The sequence below is a fragment of the Cinclus cinclus genome, chromosome 2, assembly GCF_963662255.1.
Source record: "Cinclus cinclus chromosome 2, bCinCin1.1, whole genome shotgun sequence".
Lineage (NCBI taxonomy): Eukaryota > Metazoa > Chordata > Aves > Passeriformes > Cinclidae > Cinclus > Cinclus cinclus.
The window spans coordinates 40,303,640-40,320,401 of NC_085047.1; the positions used below are offsets into that span (position 1 = coordinate 40,303,640).

The window sequence follows — 16,762 nt, forward strand, 5'->3', positions numbered from 1 at the left end:
TTGACACCATTTCCCACAGCATTGTTCTGGACAAGCTGGTTGTTCATGGGCTTGGAGAGGTGCAATGCTCACTGGATAAAAACTGGCTGGATGGCCAGGTTCAGAGAGAGGTGATGAATGCAGTTACATCCAGCTGGCAGCTGGTCATAAGTGGGGTTCCCCAGGGATCAGTACTGGGGCCACTCCTGTTTAATGTCTTTATCAGTGATTTGGGGAAAGGCATTGAGTGCCCTCAGTCAGCTTGGAGGTGACATTGAGTGTGATTGTTGATCTGCTGGAGGGCAGGAAGGGTTCGCAGAGGGAGCTGAACAGACTAGATTGATGGGTTGAGGCCAATTATACAAGGTTCAACACCTCAAATCCTGTGTTCAATTCTGGGCCCCTCACTGCAGGAAAGTCATTGAGAGGCTGGAGCGTGTCCAGAGAAGGGAAACGGAACTGGGGAAGGGTCTGGAGCACAAGTCTGATGTGGAGTGGCTGAGGGAGCTGGGGGTGTTTAGCCTGGAGAAAAGGATTGGTGGGGAATATTCCTCTCTACAACCACCTGAAAGGAGGTTATAGTGAGTTGAGTCACTCCCTTCTCCCAGATAACAAGTGATAGGACAAAAGGAAATAGCCTCCAATTGTACAGGGGAGGTTTATATTGGTTATTAAGAAATATTTCCTCCTGGAAAGGGTTGTCAAGCATTGGAACAGGCTACCCAGGCGAGTGGTGAAATCACCACCCCTGAAAGAGGTCAGAAAATGTGTAGGTTCTGTACTTAGGGACATGGATTGTGGGTGGACTTAGCTGGGTTAATGGCTGGATCTCCATGATCTTTTGCAACTTAACCTCCATGAATGTATGATTAAGCAAAAAGACTTTTAGTAACTTTATTGAATGCTGCACCCTGTCAGGTAAGTGACAAGCTAGCAAATCCTTGTAGATCTCGAAGGAGTGATTGAAATTACTGCTCCTGGTTGTAACATGCTCTGCAACTACAGCACTGCAACAGTTTGTATGAGAACCACTAGACTGCTTCAGGGGAGTCAGCTTGAATTGATGTGTTTGCCTTTCAGCAGTGGTTTAAGTTATTACAGCAAATACAGCTTTACAGCTCTTCCCCTTTTTGGAAGTTTGTAAAAGTTTCTCAAGGAACCTCTATAAATAAAACTGAAGACATGAGTTGATGCACCTGATGAAGGACAAATTGTGAATGCTCTACACCTTTTATTGAAATAAAACAAAACACATTTATCTGTTGATTCAAATAAGGGAGAACATCTTAGGGTTTTCAGCACTCAGTTCAAAATAAATTGTTCTAAGGTACTGAAAAAGTGGGACAGGTGTTACAAGAGGTAAAAATCAATTTGGGAAAAACCTATTTGCAAATTCTAATACCCACAAAAGCCAGAGGAGGAATACATCACACTCCTCTGACCCAACCCATAGTAAGATTTGGGTCTAAACTCTCACCTGTTAGTTAGTCCAATCTATTTTAGTTTGTTCACACACCTTCTGCAGTCAAAAGAAGACCCTATAAAAGTAATCTTCTGCTTACACCTGATACTGACCTTCTGTAAGCAAAGGTGATGTGGGTTTAACTTTAGCCATCAGTATTCTCCATAAGCTGGAATGCCTGTTTTCCAACTGAAAATTAATGTACTTACTCAAGTACTCCAAAGTCAGAAATCCTTAGCAGAAGGAAAATGGACGCTTCACAAACAAATCTCTACTTTCCAATGACTTGCCTAGCCCATCAGCATCCATGGCACTTAAGCCTCCTTCAGTCAAAATGTAAAATGAACTTTACCCACCAGGAGATATACTGAAGAGAAATTGCCAGGAGCAACAAGTTCGAACAGTGCCGATGTACTACAATGAACATTTTCAAAGGCAAACAGACAAATCTAGACTTGTTTTCTGTTTAGGTTAAAACAAAGGAAAATGTCAATGATTCATGTGCTGCTGAGTGACATACCTTCAAGGACAATTTCTGTCTAATGTGTAAGAATAGTCACTTGGAGTCATACAGTGAAACTTGCACCATTACCTGGCTGGGGTTATGGGGCGCAGTTGGCTGTTGCAGTTTTACCTGGTTTTTTTTCAACTTACACAGTTTTGACTAACTGTTTATGAGGTGGATGTTACACTGTACACCTTTGTATTTTAATTTAATCGAGTGATTTATTCTGTTTTACTTTCTAAAATCTGGGCTCTAGTATTGCTGAAAACAAACAACCCCCAACAAAACCAAAAATCTCCCTTAAGCAATGCTGCATTTTACAGATACAGAAAATATGGATCCCTTAAAAAAACCCAGCTGTGTGATTCAGTACATTACATAAGTAACATGGTATCTCAGAGGTGTCTCTTCCTCATTAGTCCTGACACCTCCACCACCCTTCTTTTTTCTCCAGGAGCACCACAAATATCCTTTCACCTCAATAATCCCCTTGTCTAACACCCCCTACTTGTTCTGTAGGATTCAACAGAACAAACTTCATGTATCAGTACCTCTTCCATGAGGAAATCTAAACCATTTGCACATAATATATCAGAAAATGTATCTTCTATTGCAGTACCAATATTTTAGTAATGATTTGAATGAATAAAAATGACATGAAAATCTTTTACTCCATTTCAATAGCTACAGTTTATAATCATAAATGTGTTTTTATAAAAACCAGTGTGGATTCTGAACTTCCGAAGGTACTCAAGACCATTAAAAACTGCCTGAATAAATACACAGGTTATATGAATTTAAATATTCTTAAAGGAAATTTCCTTCAAATGATGCAAATCTCTACTCAGGAGTCAGTTGGTTACATGGCCAGTTGCACACATTTTGCATGTGTCACACGGAAGCCACACCTAAAATAAGTATGGCTTCAAAGCTGCTGTTGCAAGTTTGCCTTAAAAAGAGACCGAGAACAACCCAGTATTAGAACAGCATATTGCTCATTACTATACCTAACACAAAGTACATCACCAGTTTTGAGATGTTCTGAAACTCACAGATTCTCCCCTTCTCAGCAACTGCCTTGACCAGATACAGAATCTTAACTCTCTTGTTAGACTCGGGTTATTTGTTTTGTTTGGATTTTTTTAAATTATGTTTTTTGTGGTGTTGTTTGTTTTGGGTTGTTGGGGTTTTTCTTTTTTTTTTTTTTTTTTAATTTTGTACTTTAATTCTTGAATGAGAAGCACTCTGGATTGTGGAAAGATGAAGATCAATTGCTGAGAAAAACAAAGTGAGATTCACAATTTGCAGCACCAGTGCTCTACACACTAGGAGCCACTGTGATGGACAGCCACCAGGAACCTGGTGTGGGCACCTAACTCCTCCTGACACAAGAAAGGGAACAAAGAAATTAATCCATGTCACTTCATGTGTTTCTCTTCCCAATAGGAAAATATTTCTATTATAAATATGTTGTGGAAAACAAAAATATTTTCGTGAGACAAAGTAATCTGTAGCTCTAGTTTGCTACAATCCACAGACAGCCCAAAGTGTCTAATCTTAACAGAAATTGAAATATATATATATATGCCCATTTTTTTTGCCACAGACTTTTAGCGAGTAACATAACATGAAAGATTAACACAAAATATGGATTTTTGAATAATTTTTGAAGAACAGATTAATGTTTTGACAAGATTTTATTGTGAAACATTGGATTTAGAAAAGGTACAAAATGTCAACGGTCAGATGTGTGCCAGTACAGCATTTCAATAATCTATACATGTGGACAGCTGAACAGCTTCACTGCAGAACGTGGATTTGGACAAACTATCTAAAAGGGGGTTGCGATATTCACAGGCTTAAAATACATAAATAACTTGAGCCAAAATGGCCATTACTGGTCAATGCTAATCAACATCTGGAAACAGGCTAAAAAAGCACAATACAGTACAACAATCTCCTCGCAGATCCACGTTTAAAGAACATCAGTTTATTATGTCAATAATCTACAGCTCCAGGACACAATTCTCAGGACTGTGATTCAGTTGGCTAGTTAAGAACTTTAAAAAAATAATGTTAAAAATGAGATAATATAAGAAAATCCACAGGTGTTTAATTAGAACTGAACACTGGGAAACCCCTAAAAATTCTTTTGACTGGGATTTATAAAGTCAATCAGTTCTAATACAGAACTTCAGCTTGTTTCTTTAAAATATGCTGACTGCAGCTTGAACTGATATCATTAAGTGATCTCAATTCAAATATTTCATTTTACTATGCATTTCTGTATTTTAAAACTCATTTCACTGAATATGGTCACCATCAAACTGGAAAAAAAAAAATGACCCAAATACTAATTCTGAATTAATAGAAGTCATAAATTTGTATACTAAAAAACGAATAACAACCCCAAAGATAGCAGCATTCTCTATGCTAGTTCAATATGTTTAAAGAGGAGCTTTTATAAACTTACAAAGTTGATTTTTGGGTATAAAAATATACATCTATGATATGAAACGAGATAGCTCAAGTTTTTTGTATTTTTTTCAGTAGTCTGTTGCTGCTGGAACTCCTTTGAACTATTGAGAAGGTGTTCATAGTTCAGTACCTGGGTGAACAGCCAAGGGTGTATACTTTTGTTCTTTAATTAAAAATGTGTAGCTGTTTCTACACAAGTCTGCTGAAATATCAACAGCTACCCTGTTACCCGTCAGTATCCAGAGCTGACTTAAAATTTTACCCATGTAAGTCTACTTCCTTTTATGCTAATTCGTAACTTACCTTCATGAATAGATACCTTGGGGTATACTAAATTATTGTTTAATGGAAATTTCTGAATGTGACTCATGTCCATTAGGAGCAGAGCTAAACTTAAACTGATGTAATTTAGAATGAAAATCCACCCAGAACATTAAAACCCACCCTATGACACCACATCCATTCCCTTAGCTCATTTCAAGACCATTAGTTTTGGCTGCTCTTTTCTCAGTGTGCACCTTCAGTGGGGGACGTGAATGTTGCAAATCATTAAGAAGAATCACCATAAGTTACAACCAAGTACATTAAATCAGACAATGGGGAATAAATGCATTTAAAACTTTGAGTGCGTATCACTAACTAAGGATGAAACATTGGAGTACAATGCCTGCTATGGAATTAAAATTAGCGCTGTGCCAAATGGGAAAAATGTATAAAAAACCCACGAAACTCCAGTGTGGTAAAAAACCATTTTGTTTGGCATGAGCAGCACTAATAAAATTCTACACCTCACAGACACAAGCTACAAAGGTCATCTAAAGCCAATACTCACTGTCCATCAATCAGCTAGCCAGCTCTTAATGCTGCCTCGAGCACTGCACTAGCCACTTTGATCATTGTTTCAGATTCCTCTGTACACACATTTATATTTACATAAAACATTTATTAAACATGATTTTAAAACATAAAAACCTTATGTACAAAATACCAACATTCCTATAAATAAACAGTTGGAGAAAGGCACTTGCAAGAAAAGTCTACAGTAAATCTTACAAAAACCACACTGCCTCCGTTACTGTACAATAGATAATCTTTCAGTCAGTCCCTATCACAAGAATGTAAAACACTAATTACTTGTTATAACTAAGAATATAACTGTTACAGTCGTATTTACACATACATATATGCCTCTTTTTAGTTCCACTTGAGAGCACCATGATTTCCATTCCAAATTTATATTTTCATACTAAGGAAAAGAACAGTTGCCAGAAACCAGTGTTCAGTGTCACTGCAGATTCATAAACTTTTGGCTGACATCAGTGTAGTTTAAAAGACTCAGTTGCTACTTTTTAAAAAGTACACCTAGTTTCTTATTGCATGTTGTCCTTTCAGAGAGAGCACTGCTATGTTCTCTATGCAATTGTTTAATACTATTGCTGGCAAAAGGTTTCCAATATCAAAAAAATAAAAACATTCTTCAAGCCAGTTGAAGTATTTCATCTGAACAGTAACTAAAAAAAGCTGCATATTAATTATAAAAACATGTAGGAAACATGCCAACTAATCTGGTGTGCAAAAATATTTTTTCCACTACACAGGATTTTAAGGGCTTCACAGAATTACTCAAATGTACATTGAGTAGCAAACCCCACAAAGAACCAGTTCCTCAAGGAGATGTGAGGATACTCCCACTTTTATCAAACTTTTTACCCTTTGACAATGCTGCGACCTGTTTGAGCAGTTCTCTGTTTTTCGCCTGCAATACAGATTAAAAAAGGTATGAGTTACTGAGATAGTAGTGTCAAGCACTTTGCATTTATGAACAAATTCTCAAAATGCACATGCTAAGAATATTCAGAGAAGGTAATGATCACTTTTCAAAGAACTGTGTATGTTTTTTGATATGCATGTTCTGTCTTCAACAGAGAAAGTAACCACACCCATATTAAAAAATTGAATATATCCACTACTGCACTAGGTGTCTGTTCAGTCTGTGATTTACAACTAATTCAGGCTTTCCTCCTTACAAAGCATACTTTAACAAGAGACATATAGCTATCAATGTGTTAATGCTGAGTCCTTAAATCAGATCCATAGCCCACGACAAGTAATAAATTTTCAGAAAACAGACACAAAAAAAACCCAACTTTGAGAAAGCATTTGAGGTAAGGCTTTACCTTTTGAAGTTAAAAGGGTCAGTTTTAACTCACATGGAGACTGTTAACTGCAGAGCTGCTGTACAATGCACCCAAAGTTAGGCATGGCAATGACCACTCATGAACAGCCTGAGTATATGAGTCCATCTGAAGTATTTCCCAAGTACTGATAAGCAACTACGCACCTGCAACTGTTCCACAGTTTCCTTGTGAGCTTTCTCCATACTGTTCATCTTTGTCCTCAAGTTAGACTCTTGGTACTGGAAGTCTGCCTTCAACTCTGTCAACTGAAAAACACATATTCTATGAAGATTCCTTGAACTGCAACAGGACACATCTTCTAGTCAACACGTGAAATCTTTAGTGAAGGCTCAGGAATCTCAGGGAACACTGTATTTATTTACTACTGCAGTATTGACAGCTCAGCACTTGAGAAGCAGTTTGAAAAGTCTGTATACCTATTTTATATGCAGAAAGTAACTGTAGCCATATAACCATACTATTTGCTCCGGATTTTTTTGTAAAAAAAAAGGCTAAACCTCAAAAAAAAAAAATTCAAACACAGGACTGGTGATTTATAATGTTTGCTGTTTTTCAGCTCTGAGATGCTTATCACAATCTTCAGTTACATCTCTCAATTATATGGTGCCTTAACACCCAAAAAATCTTCCCTACAAAGACAATAAAAAGGATTAGTGTCCTTTTATGCTACATTTTGTCATAAGCAGAAGGATAAATGTATACAATGTATACATTCCAGATTTATTAAGACATTAAGCCTCCTTCCGTAACAAACCAGAGCATACCCTCCTGAAGTGACTACCAAGACTGCTATTGCCAACCTCACTAAGTGTCAAATCACATGTACTGAAACAGATATTGGTCATAAAACAGCCTATCAACTGGCCAGGTGCAGGTATGTTGTTACAATGGTACACAACTCACTGAACACACACTGCTGCTCAAGGCATGTACTTATGGCTGTTGCAGACTATAGGGCATCCGGTGCAAACCCACACAACTCGTGCTGAAAATAAAACAAACTATGGTAGTGATGCACCACAGTGAAGTATGCAACTAAACAAGCAAACACACTACCTGTGAACATTCAGCAAACTGTGGCCCTCTCCTAATAATGAAGTCTCAGGGCCCCACAGTAACGCTGTGGTTGCTCACTACTATTTTGTAGAAAGACAAACAAGGCGAGTACTGCAAACAATAAGCACTGATAACGACATGGCTGGTACCCTGACTCATAACAAAAAGTGATGAATGAGTATTATCTGTAAAGCTGGTGTACTGAGCTGTTTTTGTTGCCATGCTATACAATTCAGAGGTTTTACTTTTGGAGCATTCAAAACTGTTCAAATGCTGTCCCTTCACAAATCTTGAGACATGACCTTAACAGCAATCTCCCACAGGTATGGCTCAGGCTTTTCACCCAGTACATGTCTTTTACTATCTCATAGTAAAACAAAAACCAAACAAACAAAACAAAAAAAAAAAAAAAACCAAACAAAACCCCGCAGTATGTTCATTTGTTGTAACTTTTTCAGCTATGCAAACACTGTATAATGTGTTCAGCTTTTCTCCTCCCTGCAGCAGCTAAGAAAGTAAGTGACATTCTGAAAGTGAGGACTTCATGCCTGAAGGAGACTAAGTTCGAAGAACTCTTTAGTCCAATAGTTTTAGCAGTGAGGATATTAAAATCCCTAGATGCTCTCCCTACAGAAACAGCGCAAAACAAGTCACTGCAGTGGTTATGCAGAAGTAGGTGACATTTCCTTACCTACCACTTTTGTTAGCTTTGCCCAGTAGATTAAAAATAAAAAGAGATAAGTGAATTTCCTACTGACTCATGATCTTCTCCTGGCTTTATAATAGAGAGATCAGGGCCTAATGTCCGTCCTTTGAAGAAAATACCTAAAGAGAATCCATGACAGACTGTTCAGCTCTTTCACATTAAACACTTAAAGGCTTGAAATAGCAAGTACTTCCAACACTAGGTATTTTATTTTACACATATTTTAACAGTGACATAAATGAAAATAGAGTCAATATCCTTTACAAAATGCAGCTGTGTAGAAATGAAAATACTGAACTATGGTTTAAAAGTGGAAGCATTTTCCTTTCAGTATGAATGAGTCTTTGTTAACCATCAATATTAGGTAGGACACCATGCATTCACAATCAAAATTTTACTTGAAAATATAATAAATTCGTTTGGAATACAATTCCCTAACCTACATTTTAGAGCCATGCTACAGTGTCCTAAAAGCTTCTAGTTTTTCAGACGGCAGAGAAATAAAGTAACTGCAAATCAAAATGTGTATTTGTTGTTATTTCTTTTTTCTTGTTAGTCATTAGTTTGTTTGAAGGGTGAATCTTCTGTAAGAGCTCTGCTGCAGCCACTTGGGCCTGATTTCACTTAACTTTTGTTGACTGACAGCCACTTAATCCAAGCTTTTCTTCTGGTCTCTGACTACCCACAAAGACTTGACAACCCACAGTACACATGCTTATCAGTCCTATAAAAACAAACCACTTAATTTTCATAGACTACAAATATAAATTTGGACATTGACTTACTATGGCTAGAGTTGCTTCAGTTTAAACTAAAATAAAAACTATGCTAAACTCAGAATGATCACTGCTCTTTGCCATGATTTAGTTAAGAGCATGTAAAACATGCAAACTGCTGTCTGGCACTTTATCCATGACCTGTAGCATGCAGCCTGAGAAACAGGCTAACTTCTTCATGGCTGAAGTGAGGTAAGATGAATTACTTCTTTGACTTACAGACAAAATATATTCATGATACAAGAGTCCAAAGTTTTCCTTTAATTGTTAAGATCTGATAAACTGCTATATAAAACAATTGCATCTGCTTTTGCTTTATCTTATTGTTTTGACATTTTTAGGAGACTACAAAACACAAAACAAAATTACAAAGTTCTTATTAAGCAGGTGTAATTTTTACCTTTTTATCTTTCTCTAAAATAGTCTGATCTCTTTGCTGCAGAAGACGTTTAAGTGACATTACTTCTTCTTTCAGCTGACTTATGAGGACGAAGTTGTCAGTTCCTCCACTGTCTGCAGACTGATTTATAGAGCTACTAAAAATGAAAAACAGTACTTAGTTACAGTATCAAAAGAAAAAATAAAAACACTTTAAAAATCAAATTTGATAATTAATAATTCCATAAACATCCTTAAGGACTAATGCAAAAAAAGTATGTACCTGACAGAAATGGATGCAACTGGCAAATTACCTTACTAATGGCACACATTACATACACCTGCAGAAATATAATTCAGTATTAGCTTTGAGGGGGACAAATACCTTTTGACTGAAGCAGCCACTTTTTAACTTTTATTCTGACCATTTGGCCACAGACAGAAAAAAGATTCAGTCTCCCACATTAAGGTTCAAAAGAATTTTCTAGCTACTGGGTCAGCTTAAAGCAGCAGGTTCTACCCTTCATCTAACTGATAAAACAATTCCCGATGTGAAGGAACACCACTGTGTTGGTAACTGTCACCTTGCACATAAGCTTTGTTTAATTTTATCCCAAACAGGTTAAAAGCAGGAAAATAGTATGCTAGTTTTCTGCCAATAAAGTAATTTAATTGACTGACAGCACTCAGATGCCACCCAATCTCTCTGGCAAGACACAAGTTTCACATCCCTTATTCTCCAGACAAACAAAGAATGGCAACTGGCCACAAATCAGCGCTCTCTTTGGTTGAAATGGCTCAGCTTTACAAAGATGTAACTTTACCTATCTCCATTTGATGGCTTGGATTCCAGTTTGGGTTTTTTCTTTGGAGTTTCATTCTGAATAGCTGCAGAGGATTTATGGCTGAAATCAAACAAAATGTAAACCTAAAGCCTCATACTATGCAACTCTCTAATATCACCATTTGGTACATGTAAAAAAACTAACTCATGCTCCTAGGTGGAATGCTAGACACTAGCCAGAAATGCAAGAAAAAAAGAAATTCTTTAAATGAAAACTGCAAGATAAACTAAAAGAAAATTAATAAATAATATTGTATTTACCTCTGTTTCCATAGTCCCTGATCTTGTTCTGGACTCAGACTGCTGATTCTGAAATATGTGAAATGTACTTGGTAACTGATCAAACACGCCATTACTTGTAAGTCTAGTGAATGGTACCTGTACTTGAGAAAAATCCTTCCCCCCCTTTTTTTCCTAATACAGTGAGCAATTATGAATTTTCAGTTGGACACTGAAGATTCCGATCATGCTTTAGTACGTCAGGGTAAAAGTATTTTTGGCTAAATACCTACACTATTACAAGTCACAGATGGTAGACCTCAAGACTGATGGCCAAACCTTTCTGCTGATACCTCCCAATTTTTGTGAACTTTGTCTTGCTAATCTTGTACTCAGCAAGCTGGCCTAAAGCAGCTCTCCTGGGATTCCCATACTGCCATGTGAACACCACCTGAAGTGGTGCTCATCTGGTGCCATAAGAGTAAAGTTAAGTTTTGGATCCATGAAAATAACTGCTTCTTAGGTGTGACCATTTGCTTTCAATCATTTCAAAGGAACTAATAAAGAACACTGATACAGGAATGGCAGAATGTAGAAGATTGTACTGAGTGAAATAGTTCAAAGAATCTTTATTTCTACCTCATTGTCTCTATTGTCTGCTTTTAATAATAACTGAAATGGACAGCAAAAAGAAGCAATGGACCCATGGAAGTCTGCAGAAAAAAAAAAGGTGGGAAATGAGGAACACTGATCTGTATCAATATGCGTACTGTTATAAATCTTGAGTATATCAGAAGCTCTGTTCTGCAGTAAAGAGCTTTTTTTTTTATTTAATCCTTACTGCACCTGTGCCAAATGCATTAAATTAGATTTAACTTTCTGTAATTCAATTTTCAGCAGAGATTTAAAAGAACAGGAACAGTACAATAACCCTATGCATGACAAGACTATTTTTTTTCTTCAAACGCCTAAAACACCAAATCTTACTTTTCTCTTTTTTAAAGTGAAAATATGGGCCTTTCTCTTTTACTCGTTACCAATATAATTTCCTCTTATTTTGATATTATCTTTAAATCACACTTAGACAAGAAAGTTTCAGACAAGATGAAAAATTCTAAGCACTAAAAATTTGAAGTTTAGAAGGAAAGTGTCTGTGTCTGGGACCATGGTCATCACCATTGCAGACACAGTGCTTACTATCAAACACAAAAAATAAATAGTTCTGAAGTTACGCTGCCACAAATTTATCAGTGAAAATAAGGATCATGACTACTATCATAGCAGCACAAAATCCCACATGAATTCTGGGGTTTATGACTAAATAAATTTGGTATCTACATTAAGGTCGGTACACTATTTATGCCTTGGCCAGAGATCATGTGCTGAGAAAATTTGCAGAAAATGGGACAAAACTATGTGAAATGTTATTAGATTGAGAGTAACTGAACCAACAGTCTTACGTCACTCTGGCTGTATCACAGGCACTCCCAAACTGTCTACTCCAGCAAGACTTGGTTATAAAAATTAGCAAAGAGGTACAAACTGATCCTACACTGAAGGCAATCCACACTGTTGTTTCTGCTTCTCCTCTTAATTGTATTTGCAAACAAGTCAGGGTGAAGCAACTCAGGATGAGGATTCTCACTGCTAATACACACCTCTGGCAAATGTAGGTACCACAGAGCAGTTGCTGTGCAGAAACCCAAAAAGAAGTTTACCCTCAACTTGTTTCTGCAGCCCATTCCATGAGCCTTTTTCCTAGACTTGTTATTAATTTTAACACCAACTAGTTTGATGATCACCAAGAATTCCTTTATTTTTATGAAACACCTTCATTCAAACTCTAAGAATCCAAGGATTTTGACAGACCATGAAGAATAATGCCCTGCTACTGCTTTTGACATCGTGTTTTAAATAGTTTTTCTTACTACCTCAGTACAAACAGAACACAGAAGATGAAGAGCTGCATTTCAATTTTTGAAATACTTACTTATGATGACTGCTGCTGTGACGATGATGATGGTGGTGATGGTGGTGGTGTTTTGAATGATGCTGGTCTTTCTCAGTAAGAGATGAGGATGAGGAGTTAGAATGTGAAGATCCCAGGCTCTTCCTCTGTTCTTTTGTCTTCTGTAGCACTCTCTTGTAGGACAGCGTACAGAGCCAACACAACAACTTCCCATCAACCTTTCGAGAAATAATTCAAGTTTTATTCCCAAGTACATTGCACTAGAGTGATGTACTCAATATTTGCAAGGAAATCTTGTTTCACTTCACTGATTATCTTTGGGGAAAACAGACATCCTTGGTATGAAGCATCACTATTGTATCTCCAACATATTCAAGTTTTATCTAGTGAAGTGAATCTTATTCCACTTGTCATCAAAGTTATGCTACAAAGAGTCCTAGCAATTTCTGGACCTGCTTTACATTGCAGAAATAACATTAACTTTTTAAAAGGACGAGTCTTTTCCAGCACAGACACCATGTGCCCTCTTACAACCTATCATACTGCAGGAAGAATCAAGATGTCCAGCCAACGTGTTACTTGTACCAAGTAAATTTTTCTGTAAAAACAAGCATTATTCTTGGATTCCGTCAAGAGGCTTTTGAGGTCATTTTCTCAGCACCTTCTGGAATGAGAAAGTGGCCCTCACCAAAGCTATTTAACAGAACAGAACACAAAGGGCTGCTCCGAGCAGTCTACCTCTCTAGTGCTCTATTTACAGGCAAGGCAGGCCAATAAGAAGAGTAAAGTGACAGGTTCAAGTTATGAACATAGACAAGGTTCCAGTGGATAGGAAAATAAAGTACAAAAAATATCAAAACACGAGAATTGCTGCACTGCTTTTGTTCCCCAGCTAGAACTGTCTGCTAACACTTACCCCTTTTTTTTAGAAAGGGCAATTTAATTAAAAGTTAATGCAGTAGCTAAAAATAACAACTACAAGCTACAAAATTTAATTCAAACATTTTAAAGCACAGATGAGCAACTTTAATCTAGTATTAGAGAACTTAACATGCATTCCTGGTAATATTTCCCTTCTGAATGAGGAACACTATTGTCAGCCTAAGCCATGAGAGATGTGGAACAAAGCCTACCTTCCTTCTCCCCTCCTCTTTTCGATCAAAAGCACATTGCTGTTTGCACTGCTCACAGGTCTGAGGCGGGCCATACTTCTTCTCTGAGTTGGTGCAACGCTGGCATTTTGTGCCAATAAATGCTGCAATAATGTTACAATACTGACAAGGCTTGGGCTGAAAAAAAACCAAGTTGAAGTCAATACATTTCTGCTTTCAGTAATGAACACGGGTATCTCAATATGCACAATGATGCTTCAAAACTAGTAGGGCTTCAAATACCCTACCTTAAAGAACCTTTTTCCTACTGTATTTATCTTCAGTAGTAAACTTTTCCTCTAAGATGATGCGTCTTTAGGGGTTAAGACCAGTCTGGACTCTCCATGAAAACCCAGACACAATAAAATAAACACACACATCTATCTGGTTACTAACCTCTACACCTACAGGGTTTTTTTTAAATGTTGACATTTTGTCTCAGTTTTAGTACACTACTTAAGAAATTACTTACAGAACTTTAAAAGAAGAGTAACCAAGTGGGTTTTTTTTGTTTTTTTTTTTTAGGCTGGAAGCTTCTGATGGCATCCCTCTCCTTTGCACAGCTCAGGGATTCAATAGCCCTACAGTTCCAAGATTAGTATCCTAATCCCTGCAATTCTGCAGGAAACTTAAAAAACAAAACAAATGAAAAAAGCCCCACTACCAAACAAAAAACAAGTTCAGATCTATCTGATCTGAGCTATCAGGTCACGTTATCAACTTTTATATCATATGCTCAACTAGACTAATACAGTGCTGAAAAATAAAATTGACATCAGTTTTCACAGGGTAGAAGTGGCTGATTATCTTCAGTGCAGTCCTGTTTATGAATAAACTAATGATAAAATCGTTGCTGGATCTGTCCTGCAATACATTTTGCTGCGTTTTAAGCTTTTGAAAGCATTTCTTTGTTCAGTTTATACATATATCCACACAGTGCCCGACTACATACCAACAGCTATTATGTTTCTCAAACAATATGGTTTATGTCAAGTATTGGGAAGTTATGCCTTTTTGTTTCACAATAAGATTATCTTGATACCTCCTAAAAACTCGTATCTGCAGGGCGGCTCAGATACAATGTGTGCATTCACATAATAGGAAAATTCGTTTTTCCAACAGAACTGAAGCTAAAATTCAATATGAGAAAATGCAAAGTAACATGAATTCAGATACTCAAAATTTTTTCTACTTATTAGCTTAACATGATTAATACGCATTTTTTTACAACTTACATAATAGAGAGTACGTGGCATTACTAGATTTTCACATTTACGACTCGTAAGGAACAATGAGGGCTAATGGTCTTCCTGCCATGAAGCGTGCACTTATGAGAATATGAAGGGAGTAACTTAGCAGCATGAAATAACATTGCTTTGTTACAAATAGCTACACTGAAATGATTCTTAACTGTTAAGCTACATATAACCCAAATGGACTTCAATTTGGGAAAAGCAATGGAAACCCACAGAGGAAATCAAGAGATGTCAGTCTTTTCCATTACCCTTCTGGATGCCAATCTCTAGTATGGGTTTGCTTTCTGGGTTTTTTCTGTGTTTTTTTTTTTCTCAAAAGAAAATAAGAAGATTAGTTGCAAGAGAACTTTGCTTTCAGTTTGAAGCACAAACGAGCTCAACTTCAGCATTATGAACCAAGTAACTACTCACCGTTCCGAATTGCTTCACGTTTTGGGCACATTTCTTGCATATTGTGTTGGTTTTGCTAGAGATAAAATGGCACAACATTGAATTAGGTGACAAACATCCACTTTGACGTTCTTCCCCATGCAATTACTCGCGAACAGAATCAAAGAAGAGCTGGGTTGCAAGGGACCTCCAGTCTAGTCCCCCTGCAGAGGCAGAGTCACCTAGAGCAGGTGACACAGGAACGCATCCAAGCAGATCCCGAGTGTCTCCGGAGAAGGAGACCCCACCACCTCCCTGCTCCAGGGCTCTGCCACCCTCAGTGCAAATAAGTTCTTCCCCACGTGGAGGTTTAACTTCTCGTGTTTTAGTTTATGGCCACAGCTCTCCGTCCTGTGGCTGGGCACCATCCTCTTGGCACCCGCCGTGGAGATACTTGCATGCACTGCTGAGATCCCCTCTCAGCCTGCTCTTCTCCGGGCCAGCCAGGCCCAGCTCCTGCAAACGCGCTGGCCCCCGAGCTCTGTCCCCGAGCCCGCCGTACCTCTCCTGCTGGAACTCGGAGCGGCAGTAGGTGCACTTCACGATGGGGTGGGCGATGCGGCACTCCTGCGGGGGAAGCGCCGCGTTACTGCCCGGCCGAGCCCCGGCCCGCGCTCCGCCCCCGCCCGCCGCCCCACCAGCAGCCCCGGCCGGGGCCGGCCCGCCGCCGCCGCACCTTGCACAGCTGCTGGCCCTGGGAGAGCTCCTCGAACGGGTACCGCTGATTACACTTGGTGCAGGCATAAAGCGCCGGGGCGGCCGCCGCGCCCGCCGCCGCCATCCGGCGGGGCGGACACGGGCGGGCCGAGGGAGGGGAATGGGGAGGTGCCGCCGGGGCGAGGGACGGAGCGGCCGCCGGGGCCGCCGAGGAGGAGCCGCCGCGGCCGCCGCCGCCCCCGTCCCGGTGCCGCTCCCGCCGGTGCCGCCCTGGGCCCCGCGCGCCGCCCGCCCGCCCGCGTCCCCCTTGTGTCGGCGGCAGCGGCGTCACCCCGCGCGCGCCCCCCGCCCTTCCCTCCTTCCCTCCCTCCCTCCGCCCCGGGCCCGGGCTCGCGCTGCGCCCGCGCAGCCAATCGCCGCCCCGCGCCAAACCTGCCTTCGAACGCCGCCGCCCAATCGCCGCCCCCGCCGGCCCCGCCGCCGCCAATCCCGCCACGGGCGCCCTGCCCTGCGCCGGGCGGTGGCGGCGCCGCTGCTCTGCGATTGGCCGAGGCGCGGGGTCTCCCTCTGACAAAGGCCGGCCTCTTCCGCCCTCCTCCCTCCGCGCGTGCCCACGCGCCGCCCCCCGCCCGCGCGCCTGGCTTCAGTGGCCCGCCCGCCGCCCGTCCCTCTCGATTGGCTGAGCGGCGCCCTCGCTCT

At 39.8% G+C, this 16,762-nt stretch overlaps 1 protein-coding gene across 1 annotated transcript; it reads right to left on the bottom strand.

Annotated features, from left to right (window-relative positions):
* Positions 1 to 3,077: 3,077 nt before the first annotated feature.
* On the bottom strand, positions 3,078 to 16,187 carry FAM76B (family with sequence similarity 76 member B). Its single transcript, XM_062487564.1, has 10 exons — positions 16,083 to 16,187; positions 15,909 to 15,973; positions 15,389 to 15,443; positions 13,704 to 13,859; positions 12,592 to 12,788; positions 10,644 to 10,691; positions 10,363 to 10,443; positions 9,561 to 9,696; positions 6,766 to 6,867; positions 3,078 to 6,180 (listed from the first exon to the last, which is right to left on the bottom strand). Exons 1-10 carry the CDS (start codon positions 16,185 to 16,187, stop codon positions 6,091 to 6,093), a joined length of 1,035 nt encoding a protein of 344 aa, XP_062343548.1. The 3' UTR covers positions 3,078 to 6,090.
* Between the last annotated feature and the right edge of the window lie 575 nt (positions 16,188 to 16,762).

Coding starts and splice junctions, on each gene's coding strand:
- FAM76B (XM_062487564.1), bottom strand. CDS start 16,187: ATGGCGGCGGCGGGCGCGGCGGCCGCCCCGGCGCTTTATGCCTGCACC. Junction 12,789..13,703: donor AAGAGGAGGGGAGAAGGAAG/GTAGGCTTTGTT, acceptor ATTTCTCGAAAG/GTTGATGGGAAGTTGTTGTG. Junction 10,444..10,643: donor CAGGGACTATGGAAACAGAG/GTAAATACAATA, acceptor GTTTGATTTCAG/CCATAAATCCTCTGCAGCTA.